Source organism: Ambystoma mexicanum, chromosome 2p (assembly GCF_040938575.1).
Source record: "Ambystoma mexicanum isolate Mex_15411 chromosome 2p, UKY_AmexF1_1, whole genome shotgun sequence".
In the NCBI taxonomy this organism is placed as follows: Eukaryota; Metazoa; Chordata; class Amphibia; order Caudata; family Ambystomatidae; genus Ambystoma; species Ambystoma mexicanum.
The window spans coordinates 1449379865-1449395373 of record NC_090923.1 but is presented as its reverse complement, the minus strand read 5'-3'; the positions used below and the strand labels follow the sequence as shown (position 1 = coordinate 1449395373).

The 15509-nt window shown below is 45.6% G+C and overlaps 1 protein-coding gene across 1 annotated transcript in view; it reads left to right on the top strand.

Annotated features, from left to right (window-relative positions):
* The first annotated feature begins 319 nt into the window (after positions 1 to 319).
* The window catches only part of ASB10 (ankyrin repeat and SOCS box containing 10), a 426206-nt gene continuing 411016 nt past the window's right edge, over positions 320 to 15509 (top strand). The window contains exon 1 of the mRNA XM_069643101.1: positions 320 to 724. Coding sequence (XP_069499202.1) covers positions 403 to 724 — 322 coding nt within the window. The 5' untranslated portion in view covers positions 320 to 402. The remainder of the gene's footprint in view (positions 725 to 15509) is intronic.

The following is a 15509-nucleotide window of genomic DNA, read 5'->3' as shown; positions in this document are numbered from 1 at the left end:
TGGTGCTTTTCTCCGTGCAAAATGACTGATAAAAGCACCTACTTATATCAGTTATTTAAACAAGGCTCATACGCAGTCAATGTTTATAACAGCGATTTCAGATTCCACGCTTGACTCGTAATCCATATCCCTCACAAGTCACAAGCGTGTCACCTGGCCATTACTGCCTTTACGTATACATATCTCGCGGATTTTAGCACAAGGTAAACAAAATGCCAGTGTCCGGGGCGAGCGCCAGAGGGCTATATATAGCCCAACGTAAAAAAGACAGAGACGAGGCTCTGATTAACTGCACAACACTCTGAGGCTACAGGAACGACAAGGTCGAGTAGTGGAAGTGGAAGGCTGGTACCCCCTTCTTTGCTCAATTCCTCAGCGGTCACCTTCCAGGGAGCCGTTGCAATGTCTGCCAGCACCTTCGCCTTCTCCTCTTCCACTTTGCGCTCACTGCGCCTGGAGGAGGAGCTTCTCGAGCGGCACAAATACTCCCGGCAACGGAGCCGAGCACTCCCTAGGCCTGCTGTGCCGGCACCGGGTACCGGCGTAAGAGTAGGGCAACGCACGAGGCACATGGATCCCCAGGTGTGCAAAGACTTGCTGGTGCAGAACGCTCTCTTCAGTGGCGACTTGGAAATGGTGCGTCACTTCTTCACAGAGGACACACCCGTCAATCTGATTATCGAGGCACGTGGGGATGAGCTAAAATGGACCAGTGGCAAGCTTGGTAAGATTGGTCATATGGATGATATTGCGATTAAGACTAATGGATAGGGGGGCTGGCTCTAAAAATAGGCCCGGGAAAAATTATCTAAAGGCCCGAGTTTAAAATCCTACCACACAAACAAGCTCATGTTGCTCCTTTTAGTAATTTGAAGAGGGGATCTGTACGTTTGCACTCGGGCATATCCAGGTCCCCTTTGCCAAATGTTCATCATTTGCACAGTGGAGTGCAAAAGTGCAGGGCAGGTACACGTAGGGCGACCAGATTTAAACAGTAAAAAGCCGGGACAGGGCAACTAACATAAAAGTAGGACTAACTCTTGAAAGTGGCTGGCCAGGCACTACACCTCAGTAGCAGTTGGAGGAGAAAAGTGTTACTGTTCAAGTAAACACATAATTCATTTATCACAAACTGTTTTAGTCTTAACTGGTATAAATCACTCAGTAGCCTTATATGTATATATCTGTCTTTATCCAAAGTCCACATGAATACTGGCTACATTCCAGAACTTCCCCCACCCATTCCTTTTCACATTCCATGACCAGCATTCTATAATTCCCCATTAACCTAGCAACATATAATTATGAATAATAAATAACATTACACATCTTGTTTCATCTCTATAAGGTAACAAGTAAATTTGTACTTACAAATTAGCAGGATCACAATTACATCTGCTCAATTAAACGGGCTAGTCTCCGACTCACCCTACACGGACGATTTCCTAAAACAATATCTTGTAATTCAGGACCTATATGACCAGTAGATTCACCAACAAAGGATTTTCTAACACAGCATCAAAATCCATAGAGTCATCATCATCAAAAGGAAAACGGTCATCTTCAGGTCCCTTAATCATGTCTTCATCTGTATTTTCATCATTTTCATCGCGAAATGATTTCTAAAGAATTATCTCACATTCATCCCCTATAGCAGTTACCATAGGGCCTTTGATATCCACAATCCTCAACGGCAAAGGCCTATATCTAGAGTCTAATTTTCTACGTTGTCTTTGTTTCACTAGAACAGAATCTCCCACTTTTAGAGCTTTTTCACGTGAATGTCTCTTGAAATGATGCTTCCTCAAATGATGCTTTCTCCTCGCACCTCTCAAATAATAAATGTTTCTTTCCCTTTTTCACCGGCCACACTATCTATTCGCTGCCTCTGCAGACGCCCACGAATGCATGCACCTTACCGTCCTTTTTCTTCGTTTTTCCTTATTCTTTTTCTATTCCACGTTGCTCACTTCTTTGTTCCCTCTTTTCATTTCTTCCTTTCAAATCCTCATTTGTCACAGTTCCTTTTCTTTTTCTTTATTCCTGATCCGTTTCCCCTCGTCGGCATTGTTTTAGTCTTAACTGGTATAAATCACTCAGGAGCCTTATATGTATTTATCTGTCTTTATCCAAAGTCCACATGAATACTGGCTACATTCCAAAACTTCCCCCAGCCATTCCTTTTCACATTCCATGGCCAGCATTCTATAATTCCCATTAACCTAGCAACATATAATTATGAATAATAAATAACATTACACAACACTATCTCAAATTGTAAAATGCAGCATTTCTTCTGTGTGAGATTGTACATTCATGCTTGTCAGCTGTGAAAACTGACTACCAAAAACAAGGACCACTGCAGTCTCCAATGGAAACATAATCTTGAGAAAGGGGGACAGAGCAGCAAAAAACGGGACAATCCCAGAAAAACCGGGACGCCTGGTCATCCTACGCACATGTGTGTACGCCACATTTGCCCTCCACTTTTACACTCTGTTGTGCAAAGTGAGTAAATGCTGCAGGCCAGGCACCGTTTACTTTTCATTGGGAGCACTCTTTGCCATGCTCGCATTGCAAGGGGTGCTCACAATTACAATTAGACTCTGTTTAATTTCACTAGACACGCTGCCTGCCATGCAAGCATGGCAGACAGCATGTACAATGGATCCCTATTTTCACCAGCATGAAAATCCATGGAGCATTTGTGTGCTGGAGAGCAAGAAAGGTATCAGAAACACACCTTGCATTCTGCCATACAAATGAATGAAAATGGGGTTTGGGGTAACATTAAGGCTTTTACGCTTTCCATTAATGTAAAGCCCCCATTAAAAATGGCGAGCCGACCCATAACATCTTTAAAACACCTTTTAATAAAAAATATAATTTTAGCTTGCAAATATGTATTTTTATGATGTATTAAAGTTGTATGCCCCACAAATGCCCTGATAACATATTCTTGAATATCAAGGGAACAAATCTTGCAAAATCTGATATTTTGGTATTTTTACGTTTCTGGCTAACAATGTTGTGGGGTGCATGAATAAATTAGCATTGGTAAAGTCAATTGTTTTGCTTTTTTTAAAAAATATTTTATTTATCAGAATTTTTCAATATACTACAACAAATGAACTTCAATAAACCCCCACCCCGCCCAAGCCACCCGCCCCGTACTCCTGCCCCACCTACCTGTCCCAAACCCGGATTGCATACAAAAGACATCAAGTATATTGTCCATGCTGCCATACAGTTTTTCCAGATTCCTAATTTTCATGTTAACATTGTAATCTTTTTGTAAAAACTTCAGTATCAAACTCCAGTCTTTGGTGAATTTAGCGTGAGCCGCCTGTATGCAGTACGTTATCCATTCCAGTGCCAAAAAGTTCCAGACTTTGGCAAGCCTGTCACTGATTTGAGGTGGTTCTTTCGATTTTCATCTTTGGGCTATCCTGAGCAGATAATTGTAATATAACAAAAGCTTTCAGTATAGGCCTTGAGCTCTGTCGAAAGTTCTCATCAATCACCACCAGAAGACATGATCTCAAGGACCTAGATACTCGCAAAGAAAACATTTCGACCATACATTTATTAACCTCATCCCAATACTGTTACAAGCCTGGACAACTCCACCATATATGTTCCCAACCCCCTATCTTTCGGCATTTCCTCCAACATTTACCAGAGATGGATGGTATCATTCTCCGTAATTGAGCCACTGTGTAGTGCCATTGCACCATTAATTTATACCAGAACTCTCCCAGTTGGAGTGATCTAGTAAGTTTGGGTATCATTTTCCACAACACCTCCCAGTCCTCTTCTGGTAATTCCTCCCCCAGGGTATAGGTCCAGCGTTGTGTATAGTTTATGGACTCCTTAGGATTGGAGTCAGCGAGCAATAATTATAAATTCGAGATCAGTGCCTTGTTTCCAGGATTAGAGGTTACATATCTCTCAAAATGAGTTAGATCTCTTTCTGCTGCCTTCTTGACAGGTGGGGCTAAAATCCAGTGCCTAACTTGGAAGTACTAGAACCCGGAATTTTCCTGCAGGGCAAGCTCTTGTTTACATTGTATAAATGATTTGATATAATTTCCCTGTAACATATCTCTCAATCACACGCAACCCGCACACCTCCATTCTTTAAATGCATTGGGATCGAGACCTGTGGTAAATTGTGGATTGTTAAACAAGGGTGTGAGGGTGTGAATCTTGTCTCAGCAACCAAAGGATATCCCTAAGACATTGACCTCCCAACACCTTCTCCATCTGTAACCATCATTTTCCTGTGTCCTCCCATAGACCAGTCCTTAAGGAACCTTATTTGTGCAGCCTGGTAATATTTCATAAAATTGGAGAGCCCTAACCCTCCCTGCTAATCTGTGGTTATTAATATGCATAGGGATTCCCTTCAGGTTTTGTTGTTCCATATAAACGTACATATCACCCTATGCAGCTTCCAGAAAAATGCCACAGGACCCTGTATAGCTAATGCCTGAAAGAAAATACAAAACCCTTGGGAGAGTAAGCATTTTCACTGAGTTGATCCTACCTAACCAGGAGATAGTGAGGGTGCCCCACTTAAATAATTGTGTTTCAATACCTTTTAAGAGGGAAGGGTGGTTGGCCGCATATTTATCGTGGGAGTTATAGTCACCCCCAGCAACTTTATCCCTTCCTTCGCCCACCCCAACTGTGTGCATATCTTCAAAGAGTTTACCTCTGCCGAAGAGTGAGATATTAGCATTATTTATTTTTAGGCCTGCTACTTTGCCAAACTGTGTGAATTCTCGCATTGCCCCTTGCAGGGTATTGAGCAAGTCTGCCGCCATAAGGAGCATATCATTGGCATATGCCATGATTATATGCAAAATACCCCCAAATTTGATTCCCGTGTTGTCTGGTGTCTGTATAATCCTCGCGAGCAGTGGTTCTAAATGAAGTGTGTACAATAACGGTGGCACCCCTGTTTGATCCCACGTTGCAATAAAATGGGGAGATATAATTGTCCATTTACCAATAATCTTGCTAAAGGATGTTTGTCTATACATTTTGGGCCAAACCCCACCTTTTCCATTGTGAGAAAAAGAAAAGACTATTCGACCTCGTCTAAGGGTTTTTCCGCGTCGAATGAGACAAGGACCGCCGGGCCCCTCTTCTTCTCTGTTTTCTCTAGAATGTGACATACCCTCCGGATGTTGTCGTGAGTCTGCCGATGCTTTATAAAACCCTGTTTGGTCTGAATTTATTAAGAGGGGTAAAAAGGTCTTGCATCCTGTTGGCTAATACTTTAGTATGCATTTTAGCATCAACATTAATTAATGCAATCAGACGATATGACCTGCATTTCTTTGCGTCTTTGCCCGGTTTGGGGAACACCACTATTTTTGCTTTTTCCATGGAAGAAGTCATACCTCCTGATTGAGCGAAGGAGTTATATAGCTTTGTTAATTTTGGGGTTAATATTTCGCTATAGGTTTTATAAAATGATGCCGGATAACCATCGAGCCTGGGGATTTATTCAGCGGGTGATATCCGTTTCAAGTGCCTGCCTATCCAATGGCGTAAGCCTCAGGAGGGAGACTGTCTCTAAGTATTCCTGTTGGGCATGCAGGACAGGAAATTGGGATTGATACAGGTCTGAGTAAAAAAAGGGGATTTGTGTAACAATGTTATTGGTTTCTGTAGTTATATCTCCATAGGGGGAGCCTGATCTGCTGTATAGTTCACAAAGCTACCCTCTGGTGGACTTGATTAGCTAGGAGACAATCTGTTTTGTTGGCTTTTAGGTAATATTTTTGTTTTAGATAAAGAAGGGATTTTTCAGATTTTTTTGTATGAAGAAGATTAAGCTTCCCGGCGGTGACCCTATACACCTTTTGTAACTTTGGGCCCATGCTCGTTTCCATCTGTAGCAGTACCTGTCAGACTTCCCCCTCTAGTTCTATTTCCAATGCCACCCTCTCTTTCTGTCTGATGGCCTCTTCCGCTATAAGGAGACCCCGCATTGTAGTGTTAAAGGCATCCCAGATTACCTGTATCGCTTTTTCCCCTTTTTCATTAATATCAAAGAAATCTCAGATATGTTCAGCAGTGTTCCCCGTAATAAGTTGATCTTGTAGTAATTCTAAGGGCAATCTCCATGTCCATAACCACAGCTTTTCCTTCGCAACTTTCATCTCCATTATAATGGGAGCATGGTTGGATATTGTTATAGTTTGTGTCATGATTTGTGTTATTCTTCCCAAGAGTGGGAGCAGGGCCCAGATGTAGTCAATATGTGAGAATGAGCGGTGCACGTGTGAGTAATATGTGAAACCCCTATCCGACCCCTTAAGTGCGAACCAAACGTTTACTAGGGAAAGTTGCATGAATTTCTGATGTAAGGCCCTGGAGGGGTGGGGGGGGGGGTTGAGTATAGCATGTTTGAGTGCTACTATTGCGCATTGGGTCCCATGCTATATTGAGATCCCCTAACAGTAGTGTGTCAGCTTCCACATACTCTTCCAGCAGCCCAAGGGTGGATTTCAAAAAGCCTTCCTGACCTGTGTTGGGGACATATAATGTGGCCACTGCCAACTTGTTAACACCCAGTTGCAAAATGGAGAATATTTATCTGTCCTCCTTGTGGATCTTGGAGCGTAGTACTTTAATTAAAGTTACCCTCCTAAAGGCTATAAGCACACCTGCGACCTTCCCCTAGGCATTTGGCTGCAAGACTAATGGATACTGACGCAGGCAGAGTTCACCTCCATCCGCACTCTGTATATGGGTCTCTTGGAGCGCCAAGTCCGGTTGGTGGCGCCCCAATAGTACCTTCCTTCATTTCTGTGGGGTATTAAGGCCCCTAACATTCAACGATAAACACCTGAATTAAATGTATGTGGCTCATCTTCCCTGGGGTCACTGTATGAGCATGTCTGACTAGCATTACATTTCCATACAACTACTGCACCCCGAGTTGCCCCTCCCCCCAAGGTTCCCCTGTTTCTTCCCTTTTCCCCTTATCCCTCCCTTTTCCCATGCTTCCCCCAAACCCTTCCCCAGAAGGTTCCCTGGTGTGGGACACAGAACCTAATGTTAACCAGGGTACAAACACCCGGCTGTGGGTCACTTGCTGCCCCAGGGTTGAGTGCAGGGTAGACTACCACACCCATCTTTTATCTGAACAGATGAAGTCCAAGATGTCACTCTCCGTCTCCATTCCAATGAGCATCTTTGCTAGCAGTTTAAGAACAGTGTCCAGTAGAGTTCCTTTAATGCACCCTCATTTCACCGTTTTCGGGGATGACACTCTAAGTCTGGCTCTCCAGTCATCTTTCTGCTGATGAACCCATTCCAGTTTTTTCCTCTATTTGGAGCAGCGTCAAACCAGCTTACCGAGATATTATTCTGTGTTGTCTGCCATCCAATGTAAAAAGGAGACCAAATGGAAACGTCCATTTATACTTGATTTCGTGTGCCTGAAGGGTCCCTACTACCGTCTTCATGTCACTGTGTTTTTGAAGGGTTCTGAATGATAAATCTTGATAGAGTTGGATTTTCACTCCGTTATATGTTGTTGGAGCAGACAATCGCTCTGCTCTCAGTATCTGCTCCTTCTACGGGTATGAAGAGCAGGCTGCCAACACATCCCTGGGGCGAGCGCCAAGTTCTGACCTCTTCGGCCCTATCCTATGGACCCTGTCAAGTTAGACCGTTGTAGTTTCCTCCCTTTCTATGAGGTCTGCAAATATCTGCATTACTGCCCCTTTAGGTTTTATTTTGGTCACGGATTCTGGGAGATTCTTGAGGCGAATATTAGAACGCCTGGAGCGGTTCTCCAACTCTTCACATTGGATCTCGAGATTATGTGTATCCCTGGCCAGTTCTTCTATTGCGATGTCCGATTGGTTACTGTCCTCAACTAGACCCTGGATTGGCTTCTCTTTTGCATCTACTCGGTCCCCTAGTAAGGAGATTTCTTTGACAAATTCAGCCAGTGAGAGTTTAATTCCCACAGTGAACGAGGTAAACGAAAGTTGAAAATAGGCAGCAAATTTGTCTTGGAAGTCCTGGAAGCTCTTGGCGAAGTCTTCTTTTGATGCTACCATGTCTCAGACTACAATGGATGGCTGCTAGAAGAGTGTTGGTTCCACTTGGGATATGGGCGTGAGGATCTCCAGATTCCTTACTAGGAACTTCTCCAGTGGATTGAGTTGTTTGGGATTTGATAGTACTTGCCCCGTGGGGGTCTGCTTCTTCCTCCCCCTGGCATGTGCGTTCTGCCCTTACTCCTGCACAAGTTCCTCTATCCACCGGAAGGCCACTTAAATTTCAGGTCCTGGTTGCAAAGCCTCTTTTCCACATACTAATCACCCTGCCATCTGGGCTCGCAAACTGTCACCGGCTTCCTTCTAAAATGGGGTGTTTAAGGCCTGCTTATTCCACTTGCCACTCCCGGCACTTACTACTTCTTGTTTTCTTCAGGAGCTTTGATCCTCTATTGTAACACCAGAGCCTCCCTCGTTGTCACTCACCGACGAACTCAGCTCATGCCGCTCTGCCAGGTTTCAGTTATTGTAAGCGTCGGCCTGCAGAGGTCCCTTCAGGAGGCAATTTCTACCGCAAGAAGAAATTCTGCCCCGCCACCAGGACTGCTGCCTGAGGCGTTTTGCTGCCCCGCTTCAATACTGATGGCTGTGTGCCACACCCAGTGCCGGGGCCAGCGTCCACTCCAAGTGAGGTGTCGGTATCTCCTTCAAATCACCTCCACGAGACTGCTAGGGGGTCCCACCGACATATCCACTGTGTTCGGGTACCGCACCAAGACCTTTCCCAGACCTTTCCCATCTTAGATCTCAATCGTTTTGATTTTTATATAGTGATATTATTTTTGTTTGATCTGTTATTTCCATCGGCCGGCCAGGTACTACCTACTACTCCTTTTGCTTGTATTGTTACCTAGGTACTTATATCACATTGCGTGTAGTGCCATCAAATACCAGGTGCTCTGGTCTCACAACAGGTATGGTCCTCTGATGTCATAGCCACCCATCATATGACAAACATTCCTATGAATTAGTAAGGCACTCAAATCAGTGGCAGGTATTGCCACCAAATGCCCAGATTCACTGGCCATGCCAGGCCTTCTTATTAAATGCCAAAAACTCCCATCATACTGCCATATTGTCATCAAATGCCATGTACTCAAATCAGATGTCAGACATTGCCAGTGAATACACGGAACACTAATCATGTTTGGTATTCTAATCCGAGGGGAGTGGATTGCTGTGCCACACCCCATTGCCTTAAAAAATATGCAGCAGAAACCGGAGGTTGGGCAGGGATTGACAAATGTACTGGCAATATGATAGGGGCATGGCACTGCACTGCAACAGAATGGCCATCTGGTTAGAGTGGGATATCCCAATCGTTTTGGTTATTTAGTGAATAAAATGAAAGTGCAGCCGGCCCGACGGTTTATTAAGCTACCTGTTAAAGGGTAACCCTAAATTTTGGGCCGATCTATTATTCCCTCTGTTTATATAGATAAGTAGTAAGTAGGGAATCATGCCTTCCTTACTCTTGGTATAAAAGTAATGGCATACCAATTATTTAAAAGGGTGAACCGTTGGAACCAGCGAAGTATCACCCAATCGCTTTATTTGTCTACTCATGTTCATTGTTTGCATCCGTAATTCTAGAATAACTTGAAGATCGGTTAGCTAGGAATCATAAACTTTCAATTTTTCAAATTGGATTTAGTAGGGGTTGGGTAATTCATTGAATGGTTTTGTACTTAAGTTGGTGAGAGTGCAAGCTGCCAGCAGATCTAGTTTTCGCTGTATGCGATTTACATAGATCTGTGTACTTTTAATTATGTGGATCGAAGACAGCACTTGTGGAATATATTATGGAGCTGGGGAATACCATCAGGCTTACTAAAAATGTGCATCTAGATGCACACCAGTTTGACAATACAAGTGAGATTAAATATACAATGCCATCATACAAAGGAAATAAAAACATGGATAGGATTAAGGCCGGGTTGTGTTTTGACACCCATCCTTCTTAATCTACAGATTTCTGATTTGTACAACGAACTGGGGGAAAAACATATTTTGACCAAAAATAGGACACTTGCTTGTGCCGGGTTTGGCGTTTGCGTATGATATCGTTTTTTGATACCACCCAAATAGGCCTACAGAGTATCTTGACGTATTTGGAAGCTTACCTAGATTCAAATAATGTAAAGATAAATGCTGAGAAAACAGCTGTGATGATATTTAGTTAAACAAGGATACAGAAGCACAGTAATTGGTTTATCCTGCAGAGGACATCACAGATACGTTAACAGTTTACATATCTGGGTTACTTTTTAAATAAAAGTATTAGTACAATACAGAATAATTTGGCTTTTTAGGCATATAAATTCATTCATACAGTTTCAAAGGGAATAGTTAAATACCTTTCATACACTATGATCATAGTGAAATAGATTACTCATAAAATACACAATAATAATCCAATTTAAAAAGAAATTATCAAGGATTGCAAAGTGACCGAATATTAGAATGGAGAATTTAACATAAAATATTATGACTTTATTACACGTGTGCATTCAGATTTCCCTCTATCTAATTCCAAAAACTTGTCAGATGGTATACTAGATTACAATCTTTACCCTGCATGTATACCTCCCATACTTCATTCCAATCCAGATTGTTGCCTTTGGTTCTTCCGTATGCTCTAATACATCTCTTTTACGTAGAAGATCAAAAATATTCCAATCTATCGTCGGATATTTGCTGCTACCTAGTGTTTGAGCCATACAAAATCCACAGGTCCCATTTGATCTGTCAATGTTTTTCCATGCTCCAGTGATTTATTCTGATGGGGCGCAGTTGAGCTTAACCTCTAGATAATCCAGCCACATTTGTCTATTGGGAAATTCTCTAAAATTCAAACTATGTATATTGTTGTAGGATTCCACAGAAACCATTCACAATTCAGCCCTCAAATATTCTACCCGGTATGTTTTTAAGTAATCCTGTCAGATGTGTCAAGCAAAATCCTTCAAATTTTGCAAGTTAAAGTTCTTCAATGTTTCTAATGCTCCAGTATGGTACCGGAGGCCACCAGGGGGTCCGCTGATGGAGACAGCAGCAGCGTAGACCTCCCGCTTCAGGCTCGGCAAAAGTGGATTGAGCCCCTACTTGAGTCCTACCCCATCCAGCAAACTTCACCTCCAGGAAGATAACCAGCAGGGACATTTGGGGGCGAAAGTGCGGGCATAAACGCCTCTCAGTTGCGGAGATATTGCGGACAACGCAGTCAATGAAAAAGACAGCAGCACATGCCACGGCAGGTCGAGACCCGCACAAAAGGAAGGTCCCGGCACCAAAGGGACCGAGGAGCACAGCGGGCCTGGAGGAGGGATTAACCCGTGCCTTCACTGTGGCAGATTACCTGACTGTGGGTGAAACAGAGATGGTAGGGTCCCACCCCCCCCCACTGACGGCAGGGGGGGCTGGCAAGTTCGGGAGTGCCGGTCCGCCTGGGGGAGGGGTTCCCCCCCATTGTGTGGGTCGGCAGAATGAAGGCCGGCTCCACGCTGGGGGAGGGCTTGGCCGCATGACACCAAGGAGGTAAGGAGGACCCCCCCAACTGTCATCGGGGCGGCTGGCGCATCCTGCAGAATTGCAGCAGTGGGGGACACGGAGGAGCGTGACAGAGCCGCAACCATATAACACCCGTGAGGCCTCTCCCACTGCCTCACTACACAAGCGGGAGGACCGGCAATTTTCCCGGCCAGAAGGGGATCTCCCTGGGGGACCCTAGAGAGATTGGGTCAGTTACAGGGCGAAAAATAAGGGGCCACCCCCTTCCAAACAGTTCAACAGAGCCTGCAGTGGACAAGCACTAGGGCAGGCTGGGTGAAAGCAGAGTCAATGGAGGAAAAGGGATAGCCAGCAGGACCGAGCGTGTCCCTTCAGAGGAGCATTGTGTTCAGGACAAATCAAGTGGAAACAGCCCAGGGAGAGGCAACGTGAAGATAAGAAGCGATCCGCAGGCGGAGACAGCTGTATCCATCAACCAGGGCCTCGCCCGGGCAGCCCAGGAGACACACTCACCCCCTCCAGACGATGCCACAGAGGAAGGCCTAGGAGGAGAAGGGAGAGGCATGGAGTGAACCCACACAAGCCCAGGTAAAAAAACACTGCAGCCAGGATAAGAAGGGGGAGCAGACGGAGCCCAACCCACCCAGGGGGCAGGGCACCCATTCTCACCACTGGGGCGTGTGCCCTCCTCCACAAAGACCCACAGCACAACCCCAACCCCCAGAGAAAAGCATCAATGCGGGGTTGGTAGGTAGAGGATACAGCAAGGAAGGAGGACCAGACTGGAGTATATGCATCCCCCCCAAACGCCCGGTGGGGCTGGAGTGCGGCCAATCAGACCCGGCCAGGGTGAGGGCCCCCGGAACTCGATGCTGTGGCGTGTGCCCACCCTGTCGAGGAACCTACTGCTTGGAATCCTGGTCTTAAGAGAACACAGGAGCGGGCAACAACAGGCCCCGAGTAAAGCCGAGGAATGAAAGAGGAGGCGCCATCGCACAAGCCTCCCCTCATTCTACGAGCATCCAGGGGCCTTGACTAGTAAGTGCATAAAGACAGTAACGAAGGTGAGTGGTGGTGCTGGGGCCCACCGGATTGAGGGAATTTAGCTCCAACAGTAACAAGTGTGACACATTGCGAAGTAGTAGAGTCCCCTCATTCCCTCAGGGCGCCTGATCTGCTCATGGACTGGAGGGCAAAATTAGAGCACTTTGAGTACCAGAAACCTACGGAGGGGAGAACAAAACCGATCCCCAACACGTCGGAGGAAGGGAGCGACCAAGAGAGAAATCGCCTCTCTTCTGGAAGAGATAAGAGGAATGAGGGCAGACATTGGTGGAAAAATAGACAGAATAAATGTGAGAATCGACAGTATGAATGAGAGACTATAGGCGGTGAAACATAATCAGACATCCCTCGAAACTCAGTTGGCCATAGGATAGCAGAGTTGGAGAGGAGGGAGGGTGAGGTGGCACCAAAGATGGACGATTTCGAAAAACCGAGAGAGAAGGTACAATCTGAGAATTTTTGGGATTTCAGAAAAAGACGGCAAAACAGAGGGGGGCCTGCGGAGAACCATACACGAGGTGGTGAAAACTCTGTTTGGCTATGAAAATATGGATAAGCCTAAACTGGAAAGGGTTCATAGAGCGGGAGAAACTGGGGGAGACCCACGCTCGGTACTTGCACGGTTCCATAACTACCCGAACAGACACAAAATCTTTGAGAAGGCAAGGGGGACGAAATCCGTGGCCCTATGCAATACGCAGGTGGCAATACATAAAGACTTATCTGCACTCACCATGGCAAAGAGGTAATTATGCGCTCCCCTCACAAAGTGGCTCACTGAGAAGCAGGGGAGATATCGTTGGGGGTTCCCCTGTGCTGTGTACTTTGAGGTGGAGGGCTGCAACTATAAACTTGTGACCGAGGAGGACATAGGGAGGGTCACAGAAGAGTTGCTTGAAGGAGAGGGTCCAAAAGTCCCAGGCTCCAGAAAATAGAGAAAGCTTGGTTCGGCCAAGGCAGGCCCCTCTTGAGTCAAGTGCCGGGTGGGGAGTATGATATAGTGTTTCAAGGTTTAAAATGAGGTGGGGAGTTATCATGCAGGTAGTAGAGAAACAGTTTGGGGGCTCGAAATGGGGAAATTGAGCGAGCCAGGCCGTGAGTGTGAGAGAACCACTGGTGATTCAATCTCGTCATGGGTGATGGTTCCGAACGGGGTTGGATGCCGAGGGGGGGGGGCAGAAGGTAAAGGGGCTTGTGTTCAAGAAGTTACTGTTCTAAATCAATGGTGTGGTGTTGAGACCCAGTTCAAAGGGTCCCGATTGTGGGCTTGTCTCAGGAGAGATGTGTATAGAAGGTTTGGTGGGGAAAAAGGGGATATCTGGCCAGTGTGAAATGCGGTTTGGCTCCCTTAACACCTGTGGCTTTAACTCACCCACCGAAAGATCTATGGTGTTATGTGAGTACAAGAGGTCCAAGCTTGATTGGATGTGTCTACAAGAAACACATTGGAAAAAGGGAGGGGAACACAGATTACGCTCCTGGGAGGTGGGTGAAGTGATCATGGCCTCAGATGGTGGGGGGGGTTGCACTCTTGGTCTCGACCAGGCAGAGTTTTTTTTACGATTGATGTAGTTTTAGCTGACCCCAACGCCAGGTATATGTTTGCGAAGGGTCTTTTGCAGGGGGTTAAGTTCACGATAGGGTCGATATATGACCCGAATGTGCAGAAATGCGATTTCTGAGAGAAAGTACGAGATACATTAATTCAGTTTGCTGAAGGTCAACTGGTGGTGGGTGGAGACTTCAATATGGTGTTGGATCCGCAGAGGGATTGCAAGAGGATGGGCGGGGAATGAACGAGTAATCCAATCCAAGTAAATCAGAGCTTTTTAAAGGGCTCAATGAGGTATTGGGATTGTACGACTCCCTCCGCCAGGTGCCAGTAGGGGATATGCTAGTCACGTACTACTCAGCAGCCCACGATTCGTTCTCGCTAATAGACTTCATCCTGGTGGACAAAAACCTGAGAGATATGGTACTGCAATCCCAAGAAACACCAATTCAGTGGTCGGACCACAATATGGTTGCAATTATAGTTGAAACAGGGGATCAGAAAGATACCCGGTGGAATTGGAGATGCAATGACTTCATGCTCAAGGATAAAGCAGTGCAACAGGAGCTGCTAAGGGGGTTCAAGGAATACTTTATATTTAGTGACATGGGGGAGGTGGGAATCCTATATGTCTGGGACGGTTTCAAGGCGACCTTAAGAGGGACCTTGATGACAATAGGCTCCGAGAAAGGGAGGAGAAAGAGCTTAAGCTCTGCAGGAAGATAGAGGAGATACAACCGGGAGGTATCCAGGGGCAAAATATGTCGCCCACCAAGGCGAAAGAGCTTTGCAAATATAAGTCCCAATTGAGAGCAATACTGATGCAGGAAACGGAAAAAAACCTCCTGTTCCTGAAACTGAAATATCATGAGAAGGGAGACTGGGCAGACAGGATCCTGGCATGGAGACTGAGGGAAGAGAAAAAGAGGAGGACCTTCGAGTTTTAAGGACGGAGGATGATAGATACTACACAATGCCCAGAGTATAGGGGACGAGTTTGTGGAATACTATAGAACCCTATATTCATCGGAATGGGAGGGGGAGGAGACCCAAATAGATGATTTTCTGAAGAGGTTACCAATCCCAGGGCTCCCGAAGGAGATAGCGGAAGGCCTAGACAACCCCATAACTGCAGAGGAAGTCATGAAGGCAATTGCAGGAATGAAAGCGGGGTCTGCCCCGGGGCAGGATGGATTCACAATAACATTTTATAAACTATTTAGATCCCTGCTGGCTCCACGTTTAGCGATGGTATTTAACGCATGCTTAGAGGGCGAACCCCTGCTCCTCCT